Genomic DNA, 19,465 nt, shown 5'->3' on the forward strand with positions numbered 1-19,465 from the left:
TGCTCTTGCATCTTATACTGCTCTATATTTACTCTCACTCACTTAAAACTGTGCACATATATTTATATTATATTGTAGATATGTTTATACTGTTTAATTTGTATTGTATTGCACCGATTACGCCAAAACAAATTCCTTGTATGTCCAAAAACGTACTTGGCAATAAAGCTTTTCTGATTCTGATTCTGATCTTGTTTCACAGTGGGGATGGTAGGTTCAGTTATTCATATCTTCCGTTTCACAGTTAGGTACTACTTTCTGTTGGCCTATCACATAAAATCCCAATAAAATATGGTTGTGGTTTGTCAAAATAAGGTGAGATCTTTCCATGTAATCCATGCAACATTTATTAACTGCTCACAGTTAAATCCATACAAATTACAATAAATATCCTAGAGTGAAACAACCATATTCTCATATTCTGGGACTGAAAGACTGGAGGGGCCTGTGTGGAGCTACATATTAACTGTCTTATCTTTTGCAGAAATATAAACAAGTGTATCCAAAAGAAATTATGTATGATGATTTTCCATTCTTTTACATGTATTAAATGAAATTAGTGATCTTTGATTATCAAGTTAAAAGATTCAATTCAATTCAATTTTATTTATATAGCGCCAATTCACAACACATGTCGTCTCAAGCCTGTGGTACATGTCCATTTACTAAAGATAGATTAATCATATCTAAAATGGGGCTGGTAATCGGAGGGAACACTTCCTTAAATAATTTGGTTGGGATTGGGTCTAACATACAAGTTGAAGGTTTAGATGAAGCTAATATTTCTGATAACTCAGGAAGCTTCACAGGATCAAAACAGTCCAAACACAGATCAGGTTCTACAGTTACTTCTAATGTTGTCTCACTTGCTGAGGATGAAGTAATCATCTTCGAGAGTATGTCAAAGATTTTATTTTTAATAGAATCAATTTTATTTTGGAAGAATCCCATAAAGTCATGACTGCTGAGAGCTAAGGGAATGGATGGCTCAACAGAGCTATGACTCTGTGTAAGTTTAGCAACTGTACTAAAGAGAAACCTAGGATTATTCTTGTTCTCTTCTATTAATGATGAGAAATAAGCTGTTCTAGCTTGGTGACGTGTCTTTTTATACAACAGAAGGCTATTTTTCCAGATTAGGTAGGAATCCTCTAGGTGAGTAGAGCGACATTTTCTCTCCAATTTGCTAACATTGTGCTTTAAAGTATGCAGCTCTGAATTAAACCAGGGAGCCTGTCTTCTATGAATAATTACCTTCTTTTTCAAGGAGGCTGCATTGTCTAATGCACCATGCAATGATGAAGTAACACTATGAACAAGAGAATCAGTTTGTGAAGGGGCAGAAACAAAATTATTGCCCTCCACTGTGTTTTTCTGTAATAATGAGGGAATCAAAAATGGAACAGATTCTTTAAAGGTTGAAACAGCATCGCCTGATAATGATCTACTATAATGAAATTTTCTTTCAGGTGTGGAGTACTCGGTTGAATTAAACTCAAAGGTTATTAAGAAATGGTCAGACAGGACAGGGTTATGAGAGAATATTGTTATGTCTTTACACTCAATGCCATATGTCAGCACAAGATCCAGAGAATGAAGACAAAGGTGGGTAGGTTTGTTAATGTTTTGAGCAAAGCCAATTGAGTCTAAGATAGCATTAAACGCTATATTTAGGCTATCACTTTCAGTGTCTACATGAATGTTAAAATCCCCCACTATAATAACTTTATCTGTATTTAACACTAAATCAGATAAAAGGTCTAAAAACTGATCTAAAAATTGAGAGTAAGGGCCTGGTGGATGGTACAAAACAACAAACAGAAGTGGTGTTAGTGCTTTGCAATTTGGATGAGGGAAACTAAGGATTAAATATTCAAAAGAGTTGTAGCTATTGATTGGTCTGGGGCTAATCAATAAATCGGACTGAAAGATGGTTGCTACTCCTCCTCACCCAGTATTTCGAGGAATGTGAAAATTTAAATAATTAGTAGGAGTTGACTCATTCATAGTAACATAACCCTCTTGCTGCAGCCACGTTTCTTTGAGGCAAAATAAATCAATCTGATTGTCACAAATCAGGTCACTAACTAGCAAAGTCTTTCAAGAGAGAGATCTTATGTTCAATAAGCCACATTTATTGTTTTATTTTTATTTTTAGTCTGAGTTGTGTTTACTTTTATGAGATTTTCATGATTTATTTATTTTTCACAGATTTATTTTACAAGGTCAAAAACGTAGCAAAATCACTGCAGGTTTCCCAAGGCAAGACGTGGCAAAAAACAAAGCATAATCATGGACGAGAGCGAGGTGTGACGAACACAAGGAACCAGCCACAAACAAAGACACAAAACCAACTTATATACTGAGGGATAACAAAGGCAGATAATCAATGGAACAGGGAACAGGTGTGACAAGGAGGAAGGGAAGCAGAAGGAACAGGTGAAAACAAATACAAAGGCTGAGGATGGGCAAAGTAACTAATAAACAATAAACAGAAACACAGACCAAGCAAACCTATAGACAAAGATAAATAATCAAATGGGGAATAAGAAAACTAGAATAATCATGACTAAAGTAAACAGAGAAACTAGAGGGAACATAGGAACAACAATAAGAACCTGAGAACAAACAAAGAAGCCATAAAGAAAATCTGAATACAAAAGTAAACAAACCTAACCACACTGACTGAATTAACTGGAAAGGAAACAGAAAAACTAGAAAACAAGAAGAATGCAAAGGAACAAATAATAAAACACAATTAAACACAAAGATACTAAAGAGAAATAAAACTAGAGAATCCAGGGAAGACCAAGAACTATAATAATTACAATAATAATAATAATAATAAACCATACCAAGTAATAAGAAAACCACCATAACAGAACTTAAGAAGTAAACACTAGGAGGTGGAAGAGGGAGAAAAGAAAACATGATACAAAAACCGAAATAGAAAAAACTAAGCAAAAGGTAAACAAACACAAAGCCACAAACAAAGTCCAAAAATGTCACTCCGTGACATTTCTCCTTTTAGATTATTTTTTAATCTATTACATTTCGGCCGTGGGCGAGACACTGTCTTAATAGGGTAATGGGTGGGTAGCAGTACAGATGCTGCAGAGAGGAGTGTTGAACTACGACCCTGCTTCCTGGTCTGAACCCTGGGTTGTTAGAGTTTTGGAGAACTAATAAATTCGGCCAGATTCCTGGAAAGAAGAGCTGCTCCATCCAAAGTGGGATGGATGCCGTCTCTCCAGATCAGACCAGGATTTCCCCAAAATGTTCGCCAGTTATCAATGTAACCCACATTGTTTTCTGGACACCACCTAGACAGCCAGCGGTTGAATGACCGCATGCGGCTAAACATGTCATCACTGGTCAGATCAGGGAGGGGACCAGAGAAAATTACGGAGTCCGACATTGTTTTGGCAAACTTACACACCGAAGCAACACTAACTTTGGTGACCTCCGATTGACGTAATCGGGTGTCATTACCGCCAGCGTGAATAACAATCTTACTGTATTTACGCTTATCCTTAGCCAGCAGTTTCAGGTATGATTTGATGTCGCCCGTTCTGGCCCCTGGCAGACATTTGACTATGGTCGCTGGTGTCTCTAGTGCCAAGTTTCTGACTATGGAGCTGCCAATTACCAGAGTTGGCTTCTCAGCGGGTATGTCGCTGAGCGGGGAAAATCTGTTAGAAACGCAGATGGTGACCTGTGGGCTGGGATCTAGCACTATACTTTCTACATACCGTCACCCAGCCGGCCTGAGGCCCCGGCTGCGCGGGCTCTGCTGGAGGACTGCTACGGGGAGCTACCCTCGGTGGCTCCGCGCTGGCTAAGGGGCCTCGGCTATCTGCTGATTTTTCAACAGCGCGGAGCCCGGTCTCCAATTACGACACCCTCGCCTCCAAAGCTACAAAAATGCTACATTTATTACACGTACCATTATCACTAAAGGAGGCAGAGGAGTAACTGAACATCTGACACAGAGAGCAGGAGAGAGGAGGAGACTCAGAGAGAAACAGTAGAACGGGTAGCCGTGGTGGAGCTAAAGCTAAGCTAGCGACCCCTTACCACTACTAGAAAACCGTGTAAGACACGGAGAGTCCCCAAATGTTAAATGCAGCTACAGAAAGTATGTGTTTTAACGTGCTTATGTATTATAACAAGTAAGAGGTATCACAGTAGAGAGAAATCAGATCAAACGAGAGAGCCTTCACACACCAAACAATCCACCGAGTGCAGCAGTGAAAACAGGAAGTGACGAATACGCTTTACCACCAGAAACGCAAGCAGAGTCACTAAACTGCCAATTATCAATGTAGATCAAGATTTGTTAATTCCTCCAATCAGTGATGGCTGTGCTGTCTAATGCATCTATGAGGCATCTTCTGCTGACCTTCACTTACTTACTGTCCTGAGTGACTGTTGGATGCTCCAGGAGCTGCATGATAACACTGTTGCTTCACTCGTGACGATTCCTCTCATGCCTGTCATAGATGTGTCAGCTCTTTGTAATTAAAATAATTTACTAACCCATCCCTGGTCTCCATTTGGACCAAAGCCCTTTAATTTGGCCTTCTGAAGGCTTAACTTGCTGTAAAACTTTGTTTTTGTCGTGGCAAGCATAATTTAAAAAACAACTCCTATTCTCTTTTTGAAGCTTATCCTTCAGAGGGAACACAGAGTAAGCTGAGGATAATGCCATGAACTGGTCACAGCATGAATAACCACTGATGGGTTCAGTGAATGGCATCAATCATATCTTTGCACAGAATATTCTGCAGAGAAACTTTTGGTTATCGTGTTTATGATGATGTTGCATTGACATGTAAACCTCTAATCAGCATGCACATTGTTACACACCTTGGGGTCTAAATATTTTAGCAGCTGAGTGACACAGCTTTTTCATTGGTTATTTTTCGGTTGACTAACTAACTGAATATAACTGAAAGCACATGGGATCTGAAGAGGTTAATTCACCATTTTTAAACACTAAAATCTCATTTCATTCTATATTCTTGGGGGTGAAAATGCCCAAATGGTCAATTTTAGAAAACCAGAGAACTGGAAAATTGTTTCAGGAACTGCTTGATTTTCATTTGGATATTTATACAAGCTTTGTTGTTTATATAACTGAAATGTCACTTGTTTAGCCATAGCAAAATTTAAAGTTAAGCCCAAAATTACTCACACCCCTGGCAGATTTAGATATGAAAGGACTTTCATTTAGCTAAGAAGTTTGTTTTTGATAAGAAATTAGATGGGAATCTCTTAAATTGATAAAACATCCTCAAAGGAGAATTAATTTCTGTTTGTTTTTACATTTTAGTCAGCAGCCGTTTGAAAATCATTTACACCTTTCTCAATAATACGTTTAAAAATCGTTATAGGAAATCAAACCCTTTTTAACTACTGAGCAGCTGCTTACTTTGCTGATGAGCTCCAAGTCTGTCAAGTTGGAAGACCCCGCTGCCATCACCCTAATCATAAACTCCTTCCACTAATCCTATATCAGATTTAAGTCTGGACTGTGGCTTGGCCACTCCAAAGACATTACAATTGCTTCCAGTGAGAACAAAGATGTTGATAAAATTAAAGAATGACTTTAATCCTACATCTGCCAGGGGTTTGATAAATGTCTGTGTTTTCAGTTCACCAAGACACATCCAGGAATCTCTGAATGCAGAACTGACATCTTTTAGAGTAAGCTTGATGCTCCTCAGACTTTTCTTTAAAACAACCTGGGAGTTGGAGCATTGGAAACCTGCTCTGCCATTAGTTATCTCATTAGAAGAAGTAGGAAGAGTGAGAATAATGAGACCAAACAGCCAAATTCAAGAAGAAAACTACTAGAATATCAGCATCTGAAAACTGAACAGCTCCTCTGCTGTCCAGATTGTTTTAAAGCTTCAAGGTGTGTCGAGTTTTGTCATGAGTTATCAAGTGGTTGTGGATTCAAGGCCCTTCTGAAATGCATTTAGTGATTCATCTCCATCTAGCGGAGTAGACCAGGTATTGCAGCATGTTTCTCTAGGTAGATGTGGACCATGTGGAAGACCACATTACAGATCACTGCAGTGCTCTTTTTACAGTCTGGACAAATCATCAATTTCCCAAACAGTCTGCAAACAGTTCAGAATGCAGCAGCCAGACTTCTTACTGAATCTAGTAAACAATCTTATATCACCCTGGTCTTATACTCTCTACACTGGCTCCCAGTGGATATTAGAACCCAGTTTAAAGTTCTGGTCCTAAATGGCCAGTCTCCTGACTATTTGTGTCAGCTTTTAACAAATGTAGACGTCGATCCCAGACCAGAATCTCCGCTCCTCGAACTAGGCTGAGAGGAACCGGGGCCTTAGGTCTGTGGCTCCAGTTTTCCCTGCAGCTTCGGGGGACTGACTCTGTGGACGTTTTTAATAACCAACTGAAAACTGGTCTGTTCCACCAGGCTTTTATGTCATGGTGAATGAATGAATGAATGAATGATTGAATGAATGAATTTATGCTTGTTTTTATTCTATATAACTAAATGTGCCTTACGTTCTACAGCGCTTTATGACTTTGTGTCTGTAAGCGGCACTTTATAAATAAACTCAAATAACTTTTGAGTCAAACTGGAAAATAAACAAAACTGATATAAATCAATAAAAACACTTTCAAGGTAACAACATTTGGAGTTTATTTGGTATTTGTAAATATATATTTCTTTCTAATATATATTTCTTTCTTTCTTTCTTTCTTTTTTCTTTCTTTCTTTCTTTCTAAATCACCTACATTTTACCAGTCTAGACTTTCTAACCTCAACAATTTCATGATTTTTTTAAGATTTATGACATTTTTTATCATCTGCCATACTATCTGTTACTGAGCCATAAAACCTTGATTCAGTTCCATTTTTGTCTTGTTCCTGTTTGCACATAAACCAAAAGGATGGGAAGAAAACATGCTGGAAGATCACTGCACCATACTTCTTCTGCTCATAATCTTAGAAATTTCTTGGGACATTTTTGTCTGTCTCGTCTTTCCTCCTCAGGGGCTTCACGGCTGCAGTCTGAACAGACTGAAGCCTGTAATCTGTGTGAAGTTTTTATATATGTCTATGGTATGTTAAAGGGAAGAAAAGGACATAAAAAGACGGAGAGATGAAGTCAAGACAAAAGCCAGTGTCTTCTTCTGTCTGGTCCTGTGAGCAAAACAAACAGCATAAAATACATTTTAAAATTAAACTATTTTGACAACTTTATGACAATAGATGGGACAATTATACAGTATATAATAAGTATATTATTATATCCGAAAGGATTCTTTGCTGCCACACAAACATCTCTGAGCTGTCTGTCTTTCCTCATCAGACCGTTTAAGGTTTCTTCTGGTTTCACTTGCTCCAGTCCTTTCATATCTTTACATATATTCCTAATTAGCCCATAATTAAGCTCGGCTCAGTTGTGAATAATGGCAAGTGTAAGAAGAAAAACAACGATTTAAAATTTTGTCTTCAAAAAAAGAAAATATATATAGAAATATCTTATCTAGGAGTGACGCTGAAAAACTAGTCCATGCATTTGTTACTTTAAGGCTGGACTATTGTAATTCTTTACTATCAGGATGTCCACAAAATGCAGTTAAAAGCCTTCAGCTGATTCAAAATGCTGCAGCAAGAGTTCTGATGAAAATTAAAAAGAGAGATCATATTTCTCCTATTTTAGCTTCCCTTCATTGGCTCCCTGTTAAATCCAGAATAGAATTTAAAATTCTCCTCCTCACATATAAAGCCCTTAATGATCTAGCTCCATCATACATCAGAGATCTGATTGGTCCATATGTTCCTAACAGAGCACTTTGTTCTCAGACTGCAGGTTTACTGGTGGTTCCTAGAGTCTCTAGAAGTAGAATGGGAGGCAGATCCTTTAGTTATCAGGCTCCTCTCCTGTGGAACCAGCTCACAGTTTTAGTCCGTGAGGCAGACACCCTGTCTACTTTTAAGGCTAGGCTTAAAACTTTCCTTTTTGATAAAGCTTATAGTTAGAGTGGCTTAGGTTATCAGGGAGGGAGCCTTCCTCCCTCCTTGCTGGATGGAGTAAGGGGGAGTCAGGTTTAACCTAGACTGGCTCAGTTATGGTTGAGGTGCAAACACACCCTCCATTTCTGCTACCTGTATGACCCCTTCTCTTTCCAATGGTTATAATCAGTCTGACAGAGAGAGGTATCCCAATCATTGTGGTTTTTAGTATAACAATGACCACCAGTGGGACCCTTTGTGGGGTTCCTTGAGACGACATTGTTGTAAATAAGCGCCGTTTAACTAAATAATCTGAACTGAAACTATCTCTGTAGTTATGCTGCTATAGGCTTAGAATGCTGGAGGACATAACGACCACTTTCACCCTCTTCGCTACATTCTCACACTACTCTCCAATTTTGCATTATTTGCTGTTATTTCAGTTTTTAACTTTGTTCTCTCTCTTTTCTCTTTCTAGAAGCTACACCTGGCCTGACTCTGTGTCTACCTGTGACACCTTTCTGGAGAGGGGCATCGTCCAAGCTTCTGCTGACAAATGGTAAATGGACTGAACTTATATAGCACTTTTCTAGTCATGCAGACCGCTCAAAGCACTTTACACCAGCACCACATTAACCCAATCACACTCACTAACACATTCATACACCGATACACAGATCGGTAGGCAACTTGAGGTTAAGTGCCTTGCCCAGGGGCACATCAACATATGGCAGGAGGAAGCTGGAATCAAACCCACAACCTTCTGATTGCAAGACGACTACTCTTCCTACTGAGCCACAGTCGCCGTTCTTTCTAGGTGAAACAACTAAAGGAGCTACATCCATTAACATGTACTTTTCCTTCCCATAGAAAGTACTCCTGGATCAGTGCTTCTTTGTTCTCTTTGTGTCTCTGCTCTGTTCTCTCAAACCTCCAGTCGGTCGTGGCAGATGGCCGCTCACACTGAGCCTGGTTCTGGTTCTGCTGGAGGTTTCTTCCTGTTAAAAGGGAGTTTTTCCTCTCCACTGTCGCTACATGCATGCTCAGTATGAGGGATTGCTGCAAAGTCAACGCCAGTGACTGTCCACTGTCTCTACATGCTCATCCAGGAGGAGTGAATGCTGCAAGTCACTGACTGGATGCAATCTGCTGGGTTTCCTTAGATAGAAAAACTTTTTATCCAATTTGAATAAAAACCTAACTCCGACTGCACTGTTCAATTGTTAGGATTAATTGGAATGTATGAACCTGACTGTTGTGAAGTGCCTTGAGACGACATGTGTTGTGAATTGGCGCTATATAAATAAAACTGAATTGAATTGAATATATTTCTCAGTGCTAAGGAAGATATGATAGAAAGTATTTAGCATGATCGGCCAGCAATTGTTGCTACAACTACTATGTTTATTGATAACAATAATAAAAATAATAAAAAATAATAATAATAATAATAATAACAATAACAATAGTCATCATCATTATTGGTATTATTATTAGTTGTAGTATTATGTATATACATGTGAAATTAGGGAAGCCTACATATAAGCATTTGGCTGGTCTAAGAAAATAACAAAACACACATCAAATAATAATTATTTTTAAATAACATGCTCAGTAAAAATGTAAAGATGCTACATTTGTAAAGGTTCAACTATATTACTAGTAATTGCTTATTAGTATAATTAGTCCAGAGTTTTCGTTCTATAAGGGTAACTGACTTCAGTGTGCAAGCATCCATAGCATTCTTCTGCTGCTTTGGCCGTTGAAGGTTTTATCGTTACATTTTAGAGCCGTTCCGATAAGGAAATAGTTCAAAATAGACCAGGAAAGATTATTTTTGAGGTTGAAAATCATCCAGAAATGTATTACCTGGGATGCACAGTGGCACAGTTGGTAGCACTGTTGCCGAGCAGCAAGAAGGTCCTGGGTTCAAACCCCAGTCTGAGGTTTTTCTGCATGTAGATTGCATGTACTCATGCGTTATAAGAACAATGGCAATAATAAATTGCCTACTAATAGATTTCTCACAAGTGCAGATATAAAAAAGAAATACTAAGGTACTATTTTTAAGTTTTTTAAAAGATTTACTTGGTGAACATTTTACAGTATAATAAATTCACTTTAGTGCAGTAAGGAATTTATGTTTCTTCTGTCAGGCTACGCTACCTTGTTGCAGAAGTGGATAGCTGCATTTGGTTTAAATACACAGAAAGACCAATCTTCTGATTTTTTGCACACTTCAGGATGGATAGGAGACTTAAAAATTAAGAATTCAAAACAAAACACCCAAATATCAAACGCCTGAAAGAGGCAATGATAATACGATGATATAAGGTCAAGTTTTAAACTGCTTTTTAAAATAATTCTTGGTGTTTTTTAAAATCTACAAAAGCATAATTGATTTTAGAGTAACATTTGTGATAAGCTAATGTCTATTAGCATGCTAAAATCAATAACAAAACACACAGTTTAAATACCTGATAGAGGCAACAATAACGCAATATTACAAACGCCTCCAATTAGCCAAATATTTGTTGGTACATTTAGTGGTGACTTAAATTAATCTACAAGTACAATTTATTGTAGCTTAACATACCAAGATCCAATCACTATTATTATCATGCTAAAATTAAACAATTTGACACATACAAAGTGGCAACACACCAGTATAACAACACAACCTCCTTCATTGCTGAACTTATGATTCGACAAATATAATGTATTTTACCGTCACTTACTAAAATCTATTACCTACTAGCGATAATCACTCTAAAATGTGAAACAACAAAAGACACTCACATCTTGCAAACTGAAATCTTTTGGAGTCATTTCTTCTTCCATGCTGAGTGGCCTTTCAGCTCATGTCTCTACAGGACTTGTCTCACTGTGGATAATAAAACTCTCTCACCAGCTTCAGCCAGAATCTTTACAAAGTCTAATGCTTTTGTTGATTCATACATTTCGTACTAAAACACAATCATCTCTGGGAAACAGAACTCGTCTCCTTCCTGGACGGTATGATGGCTGGACATTTCCATGGTGTATACTTGTAAACAGTAACTGTATGAACAGATAAACATGGAACCTTTAGGCATCTGGAAATTGCATCTGAAGTTGAAACAAACTTGTGATGGTTTAAAATTTCCGTTCCAATATTTAGTAAATAGAACTCATTTTGGTAACCCAGGCCAAGAACAGGAACACGTTAATCTGGTTGAATGTCATATAATGAGGAGATAAAAGGTTTGTATGTATGTAAATATATGGTTTCAACTGTAAATAACCAACTATTATTGGTTAGAATACTAAATTCGAAAAGCAACAAAAGCTCTTTACAAAGCTCAGATGCCACATTAGTGCAATAAGATAAGCTCCCCTATTTCTCAATTCACTTTTTATTTTTATTTTTAGCCTGTCAGAGGATTACTGAATTTACAAGCAACTGCTTTTAGCATAACATGCCAATATCCAGTAGCTATTATAAGTTAGCATCATAAAAAAGAAAGAAAACCAAATCACACTCTAAATAACTTCAAAAGCACAGTCAAGTATATTGGTACAAACTTACAAATTCTTATGTTTTGTGTAAATTTTGGAAATGTTTCTTTTCAAAATCTACATAGTTGACTTTAGCGTAACATGCTAAAATCCCTTGGCTAATATCAATTAGCTTAATACAATAAACAAACACAAAAAACATGTCAACGTGGCAAAATAGCTTTTCCATTCCCTTTTTACATTTTTGTTTGTATAGTTATTGGACAGTTTCGGGTTACAACTATAACTGTTAGCATACCAGGATAAAATCGTTAGCCAACATAGATTAGCATGCTCTAGTCATAGGCCTGTAGCATATTTAACAAAGTCTTTATTTTGTGTGTGTGTGACAGAGACTAAAACCTTATTGGATCTTGCTAATTTTACTTGGCCACTTTTTACAATAATAAATATATTATTAATATGTGAATTTATTAGCATGCAATGGCTATTATAGATGTAACAAACTCCAACCACTGCGACCAGAATTGCAGTTTAGAAACAAAATGTTACTTAATATTTCCTAAAGAGGTTATATGTGTTGTTATCTAATTTATTTAAATTCAATAAGGGTTCTGGTTAAAATAAGGAGACTAGCATATCAACAATGGTTGGTTGAGGTTTATACGGAGTCAAACTGCTGTTGAGCTCCCTAATGCAGTCATAGCTTTAATTTAATTAAAGGTTTTTATTATTCTGTGACTCTCTCTTGCAAATGAAAACAAAATGATGTCAATTGTTAGACAAAAAGAAACAACCTGCAGCTTTTTATATGAAAATGAACTTTATTATTTTAGAAATGGTACAATATGATACATTACAGTAAACAACACTGAAAAAAACACCATGTAGTGAAGGTAGGAATTGTGCAAATAAACAAGACTGTGTTGCATGTATATGTATGAATGCTGAATTCTTACTTGACTAAAGCCTGTACTGCAATGCAAATTAATCTGCCTGCATCCTTTTGTCCAGCAGTAAAGCTTCAGCCGCACTGGCTGCAAATGTGTGGCTTTAAAATCAAGTTTTTCAACAAACAGGTTCTATGTTCGGTATTTCTAAAGCACAAAAACAACAGTTTGCAAAAAGCAATTATTTAATGTTGATGCATTGTGTGCTGGTGTAGACATGGTGATTTAACCTTGTGTATTCTGTTGCAGCTTTGCAGGAACAAGGTTAATGGGGAGACAAGATCATGAGGTTGGTGAAACCTGTAGCAGGCAGCAGTCGTCATTTTGAACATCCTCTGTGTTCTCCCCTCAGGGACCAAACATGACATTTATTGACACACCACAGAATGCAGGAGGTATTGCTTTGTTTAAATAAAACCTACAGCAGAAATGTTTGTTTTCATACAGATGGTCAAAAATAATCAGATAAATAATGTTGAAGATTATTAGAACTAATAATAATCAAGCTGTGGTTTTCCCTGTTTGACCCTGCAGTTTTAGTGGCCTAAGAGGAGAGGGGGGAGGTCTTTTCTCCAGGATGCAGCTCTTTATGTGACAATTACACCACCGTCAACCCCACTTCTTGGATGCCTTACTTGGCAGTGACAACTACTGGCATTTCAATGGTGTTGTCAGGTCCCGCCCCGTCTTCGTCTGATTCACTCTCCACGCTGTCGTCCTCATCTGAATCACTGTCGGCTGCTCCGGGCGTGGCAGTGGCCTCCTCGCTGCTTTGGCTCTCCTCATCCTCTGACTCTGCACTGGCGCTGTCACTAGGGGATCTGGCACCCTCCTCTTCCTCCTTTTCCTCTGGAGTGCTGCTGCTTTCGCTCTCGTTGGTGGTGGATGCACCACTGCTGGTGCTCTCCTCCTCTTCAGGAAGAGCAGCCTGCCGGGGGCTGACATCCTGGTCCTGAGCGATCCCAGAAGACGCATCCAGGCCCAGGGTCTCTACCTCCGGGGTGCTGGTGTCCTCTTCCATGAGGTCAGAGTGGACCTGAAAAGCCTGAAAGTCAGAAAAGGAAACATGGTTTTTAAAATATGTGAAACAAATAAAACAGAGCTTGAAATATACCTTGGAAGTAAAATCAAGACAGAAAATTCCTTAAATAGCATCTGTATGACAACACAAATTAGAGTATAAGATACCAAAGAGCAGTTAATTCAAAAACAAATGAGTCAGTGGCATCTATTAGTCTGGAAAGGTTTATAAAGGCATTTCTAAGGCTTTGGGAACCCACAAAGCCACAGGAAAACCATTATCCACCAATGAAGAAAAAATGGAACGGTGTTGAAATTTCCTCGGAGTGAAAGGCCTACCAAAGCAACTCCAAGAGTGCATCGATGCCTCATCCAGGAGTTGACAAAGAAACTTAGAACCACAAAACAACATCTAAAGCACTGCAGGCTTCACTTGCCTCACTAAGCAAAAATGCAAGAGATCCAAAGCAAAAACCAAAACGAACAAAAAGGCCCATCTCAAGATTGGGAAAAAGCATCGGAATGATCCCCAAGACTTAAAGGAAAATATTCTGAGGCCTGACAAGACAATAGGGGGACATTTTGGAGGATGTGCATCCTGAACTGAACATTTCTACCATTTTGTCATAGCAAAACTGACCTGTACCTTGTAAGCCTTTGGTGACTTCTCCACCTCATTGCCGTGAGTCATGTCATAGGCCACCTTCTTTCCAACAATCCCATAAGATTTGTAGGGATTGGGAGCCTTGTGGTAGGATTTCTCTTCCACATAGATGATGGACTTGTAGTCATCGGGGTATCCTCCCAAACTGTCACCTCGTCCAGCATCGGGGTCGGTGACGATGGTTGGCACGATGTATTCTGGAGTGGTTTCCGGATCGACTATGCCAGGTGTGGGGGTGACGGTGGCAGGCACAGGGGTGGATGACTCACCCGATTCTGAGTCTGTGTCAGATTCTTCTTCCTCCTCTGTTTTCTATGATTATAAATTTGAAAATTAATAACCTTTTGATAAATTTCTCTTAACAAATGCGCTTGTGTAAATATTAATCTCTACAACTAGAAGCAGTCAGGGGGGATCATAAGTTAGAGGACAAACTCAGGTCAGGTCTAGACCCTTCATTCAATGTTTTCAGGGCTTAACAACAGGAAGCAGCATATGGTTTCTATGCTCCTCAGTTCTGCAATCAATTTCCTGAAATTTCAAACTTTTTAATATATTTCTCGCTTTAATATAATTTCTATTGCCTCTGTCCATTTATTTTGCTGTAAAGCACTTTGAATCACCTTGTGCCTTAATGGTGCTTTTTCAATTTATAGTTGATGGAAATACATTTTTTAGTTTTTATAGCTTAAAGTAGCTATTAGCATCACTCGCCAATGCAGATTTTTCCCTAATTGTCCAAACCACTTTAAGACTGTCTACTGCAGATAAAGTATTTACTACTCATAACATCTCACAACAAATCTGTCTTTAAATGTCATTAAAAAAATTACAATTATGATGACAATAACCTAAAAAGCAAATATATAATGTGAAGAATTAATCTTGTCGTAACATCTTACTCACACTCTCCTCCTCTTCATGATCATCATCATCATGGTCATCATCACTGTCTTCAATGTCCTCGCTGTTGACAGAACCAGTATCTGCATTTGGAGCTGCAACAACAGCTTTGACCTCTACTGGAGCCTCAGCTGCCGGTGCCTCCTGCTCGAACAGAAAACATGAAAAACTGAACGATCTTATGGAAAGTTTAGGAATAATTTCGCTGCTGATCACCAGTCTCACCTCAGCTTCATCTGAGGTGTCTTCATTCTCGTCTGATCCAGCCTTAGCTGGTGCTACAACGTTCTGCACACACGGAGCAGGACACTTCATTAATTGCGTTTGTTTATCTCTGACAATTTTTTTAATTATTAAAAACTACAAATATTGGCCTTTAATATATGGCTGAGCTGGAGGTCATGTCATGACCTTAAAGAAGCAGCCAAAGCCCACAAACCCTGGAGAACTTTTGTTTAAGACAACTTTCAAAGATTAGAAGACATCTCAGTTGCTTAATAATTTTACCTGCACTGGTGCCGGTCGTGACTTAGAAAGAACCAGCTGCTGTCTTCTGATGGCCGGAGGTGCTGGTCTTCTCACCTGTGGACAATACATACAATACATGGATTCCAAGTCTTTATTTTTGGCCAAAACCAAAAAATCATTACAGCATAACTCTCTCTGGATAATTATCATTTTAATTATTCATTTTTATTCTCTTTAATTATTTGTGTTCATTAATTATTTAATTACCTTTATGCCTCTGCAATGTACTTTTCGTATTATGTCTCTTTCTCTTTTTTTCATGTACAGCACTTTGAATTGTCTTGCTACTAAAATGTGCTGTATAAATAAACTCGCCTTGCCTTGGATACTTACCACTTCCTCAGAGCTGTCTGAATCACTGTGAGAAACCTTTCTCGCCTAGAAAAATGAAATGCAAAAAGCAGACTCAATGCCAGCATCAACTGAATATAAAAACTAAAGTACTTCACTCGTTAGCTTCATATATTTTACTCTTGTAAACTGAATAAAACTCACCGGTCGGCAGAAAACTGTGGCAAAGAGCAGAACAAAAACAACAGCCGCCTTCATTGTGTCACAGTTTAATGCCAGAACTGGGAATATAACCAGAAACACACACAGGTTATAGTTTAACAATCAAACACCACTGTACAGCAAAATAAAACAATAAAACATAATCATGATACCAAAATACACGTTTGACTGCCATAACTTCACAGGAAACACAATGACATGTCAAACTTAACATCAGCTCACTTGTCTCTCACCCAGATTCCTTCCTAAAAACAGAGGCTGCATGGTCACATGACTGTTAACTAGTCTTGGTATGTCACAGGAAGTCATTAAAGCCTTAATTAGAGACCCAAAGCAGAAGTTATGAGCTCCTGAATTAAAACAGTCGAAGATTTTCTCTGTCATCAGCGCCAGGAAATCACATCGCTCTGGTGCATGGTTTCGTATACTCTGAGAGGTTTTTGTCCGAATCAGGTCCAAAAGATGTGAGAAAATAAAAGGTATAATAGAGGAATGTCTAAAAATATTCCTTCAAAGTTTTTGGCTTAAATCAGCTTCCCCCACATTTCTTGTTAACAGAAATCTTACACTGGGCCTAAGAATGAAGAATAAAGAGAGCATCAACCTTTAGTAAAGGGTCATAGTTATATCTTAACCAGAGCTCATGGTGCATCTGTTGGACGCTGGGTACAGATTTTTCTTTCAATCACTGTAACTAGTTTCTTTGTGGGAGGAACAGTCGTAATGGCTGCTTCTATGTTTTAATGATGGACTCCTCATGTAGTGTGTATTTACTGGGTTATAACTGGAAAGCCACAGCACAGCCGAAACTTGACAGGCGCCCATAGGACTATATGGGTAGATATTTTTAAATGACTATCTTTGTCCTGTGTGAGTGCGTGACCTTGAGTATGAGGACATTTGAAGTTGAACTGGTGGAAAATAAAGTTTTGTTTTTAGCAGGAATTTTTCTGCCGTCGTTGCTTGAACCGAGTTCTGGTCTGCTTTTAAATTTTTATTATCAACGGCCTTTTTGGTGATCGGAATTTGGATTTAGTGGTAGATAAAAAACTAGGTGTGATAATGTAATTGAGAAACGGAAAAATGCCTAATTTGGGTGGTCTGCTAAGCTTGATGTTAAAACTAGCTGATTAGCATAGTTTAGCATATCGTTGAGTTGAACAGAAAGAGCAACACAAGGTCCTTAAGTCAGTAATGAAGTGTTGTAATAAAACTGATGAGGTAAGAAAACATTTCTACCTTGCAAGCTAGCAGTAAAAAGATACTTTTCTACGCGAACAGCTTTACTTTAAAGGATAAGTTGGGAGAAACATACTTAGTAATTTTTTTTATTAATTAGTCATGGATTTCTAAACTATAGTTGTATAATGAGGACACGGGACAATCATCTGCCTAAGTTTAAAGATAGTCGGTCTGTAATAAACCTAAAAAGAAATAAAAGATTTCTACCTTGTAAGCTAGCAGCTAAGAAAAAAAGCATTACCATTATTTGCTAACTGGTAAGGACAAGTGAAGTTAAATATGTTTATTCATTACATATTTCAATTATTTAGACCTGTTCTTTATCTGTCTTATGTCTTGATGTGAACTTGTACTAAAACCTACCAAGAAAGAAATGTTGGTACATTGGGATGCTAAGACTTTGCTTTGCTAACATGTAGACATATTTTTACTTTGCTGATTTTTGAAACATTGCATCCTTAATGCAAATCTGAGTCATATTGTCTCAAGGTAAATATGAATCTTTTTGAAAGTATTGATTTTTTTCTAGAATAAATTCCTTTACATCTAGAAATTTCTGTAAAATAAAATTGATTGAACTTACATAAAAACTGAAATAATAAAAACTTTTTCAAATTTGTATTTGGTTACAAGATAAAATCTTTCAGACAGCTTTTCAATGCAAAAATAAATATTTCCTGTTATGACAGCCTGCACACCTTTGGTTTGAGGTTCTCTGTCATACTTTTGAACTTTTACTCTGAAATTAGCTCCTATTTTGGAAGAAAAAGTAATAGTAATACCATAGTAAAGTTGTCAATAGATTGCATTTTTACTGCATGGTACTCCAGTTTACCCTGAAAGAAAGTGGCATAATATACAACTGCTTTAACATTGTTGCAAGTGAAGTATTCATGACTATGTTTTTCAAATCAGCACTAAAGCCAATATTATTATGCATGCACCTTTTAAGGTCATACTAAGAAAGGTTGGAAAAAATACTGCAAGTCAGCTTTTCATTGTGCAAATTTAGGTAATTTGCCCCCTATAAGTAAAAGCACTTTGCAAACATGCACACATCTTAGCAGAAAGACTTTCACAGTGGACAATAATCATAAAAGTAACAATCAATGCATGCATTCATTCTGACCTTGGTTGCAGTCAACAGAAGCTTCAGAATGTCAGCAGATGTGGTAAGTCTTTATCTCCTGGCCTTTTCTTGTGCTACTCGCTGTCCGGTGATGCTGCTACTGAAAGCGAGGCTCCTGGTTGGCTTTTAAACCCTTGAACCTCGCAGGAGCAGCCAATCACAGCAGGGTGTGTGATGTCATGAGGTTAACCGCTCCTTGGTCCACCTCTCTTCTCTTCTCCCACTCTTCCTGTGGTTGGTGGTGTGCTGGCAGACACACACATACATGTACAAAATGCAATGAAAAAACAACAAGGAGACACTTAAAACCCAGACGTAAGCATGTGAAAGCACTCCTGTTTTTGCTTCTGTCTATCAGATATTCATGCTGATTGTGTGTGAAGTTAATTTAAGCACATGTTCGGACAAGCTGACGGGAAAAACAGCAGCTTATAGATGGAGGTGGCATGACAGTGATTCAACTCCCCCACAGATAGAAACAACATCTGTTTAAGGTCTTTCAACACAGTTAGGAATTTGGCTACAAAACCAGAGTAATTTGTCTAAATTTTAAACATTAGCTCTCTTTTATTCTCTGCGTGTTTGTGGTGTTCTGTTCGTAGAGTTCTTGGCAAAAAATTTGCCATTCTTTTCCAGGATAAAAATATGTACAACCATGCACATCTGTGTTGGCATCGTAACTTAATAAATGATCAATATTTTCATAGCCCTTTTAGAGAATGACAAGCTGTTTGTTAGAAATCTTCTAGGACACAAATATAAACCAGTATTTGTCATATATGTCTTCCATGCCTTGTTTGTTGAAGAAGTCAGGGTCACAACACACTGACTCACTGCTCCACAAATGGTGGAAAATAAGTGAAGTATAAGATTCCGTTACTTTAAATATTTAAGTCCTTTTCTGTAATCTAGACTCAGTCAATGCTCAGACATGTAACGTGAGCCTTAAAAAATCTTCTTTCATCCTGTATATAAATCTGTGATTCATAAAGTGCTTGGATAGTTCACAG

General features: G+C 37.8%; 1 protein-coding gene across 2 annotated transcripts; it reads right to left on the reverse strand.

Annotated features, from left to right (window-relative positions):
• Window positions 1-12,310: 12,310 nt before the first annotated feature.
• On the reverse strand, window positions 12,311-18,560 carry spp1 (secreted phosphoprotein 1). Of its 2 annotated transcripts, none has more exons than XM_047371990.1 (8): window positions 18,456-18,560; window positions 16,067-16,143; window positions 15,905-15,949; window positions 15,551-15,625; window positions 15,269-15,331; window positions 15,047-15,187; window positions 14,123-14,452; window positions 12,311-13,501 (listed from the first exon to the last, which is right to left on the reverse strand). In XM_047371990.1, the coding sequence occupies exons 2-8, from the start codon at window positions 16,118-16,120 to the stop codon at window positions 13,088-13,090; spliced, it is 1,122 nt and encodes a 373-aa protein (XP_047227946.1). In that variant the 5' UTR covers window positions 16,121-16,143; window positions 18,456-18,560; the 3' UTR covers window positions 12,311-13,087. The 2 variants fall into 2 exon arrangements, with proteins under 2 accessions (XP_047227946.1, XP_047227945.1); XM_047371989.1 differs by having other exon boundaries at window positions 14,117-14,452.
• Window positions 18,561-19,465: the final 905 nt, after the last annotated feature.

Source organism: Girardinichthys multiradiatus, chromosome 8 (assembly GCF_021462225.1).
Source record: "Girardinichthys multiradiatus isolate DD_20200921_A chromosome 8, DD_fGirMul_XY1, whole genome shotgun sequence".
NCBI lineage: Eukaryota > Metazoa > Chordata > Actinopteri > Cyprinodontiformes > Goodeidae > Girardinichthys > Girardinichthys multiradiatus.

Excerpts from the sequence above, each read along its gene's own strand:
- spp1 (XM_047371989.1), bottom strand. The coding sequence starts at position 16,120 with ATGAAGGCGGCTGTTGTTTTTGTTCTGCTCTTTGCCACAGTTTTCTGC. Across the intron at positions 15,188-15,268 it reads ACACCTCAGATGAAGCTGAG|GAGGCACCGGCAGCTGAGGC; the intron begins GTGAGACTGGTG and ends CTGTTCGAGCAG. Across the intron at positions 13,502-14,116 it reads CAAAGGCTTACAAGGTACAG|GCTTTTCAGGTCCACTCTGA; the intron begins GTCAGTTTTGCT and ends TCTGACTTTCAG.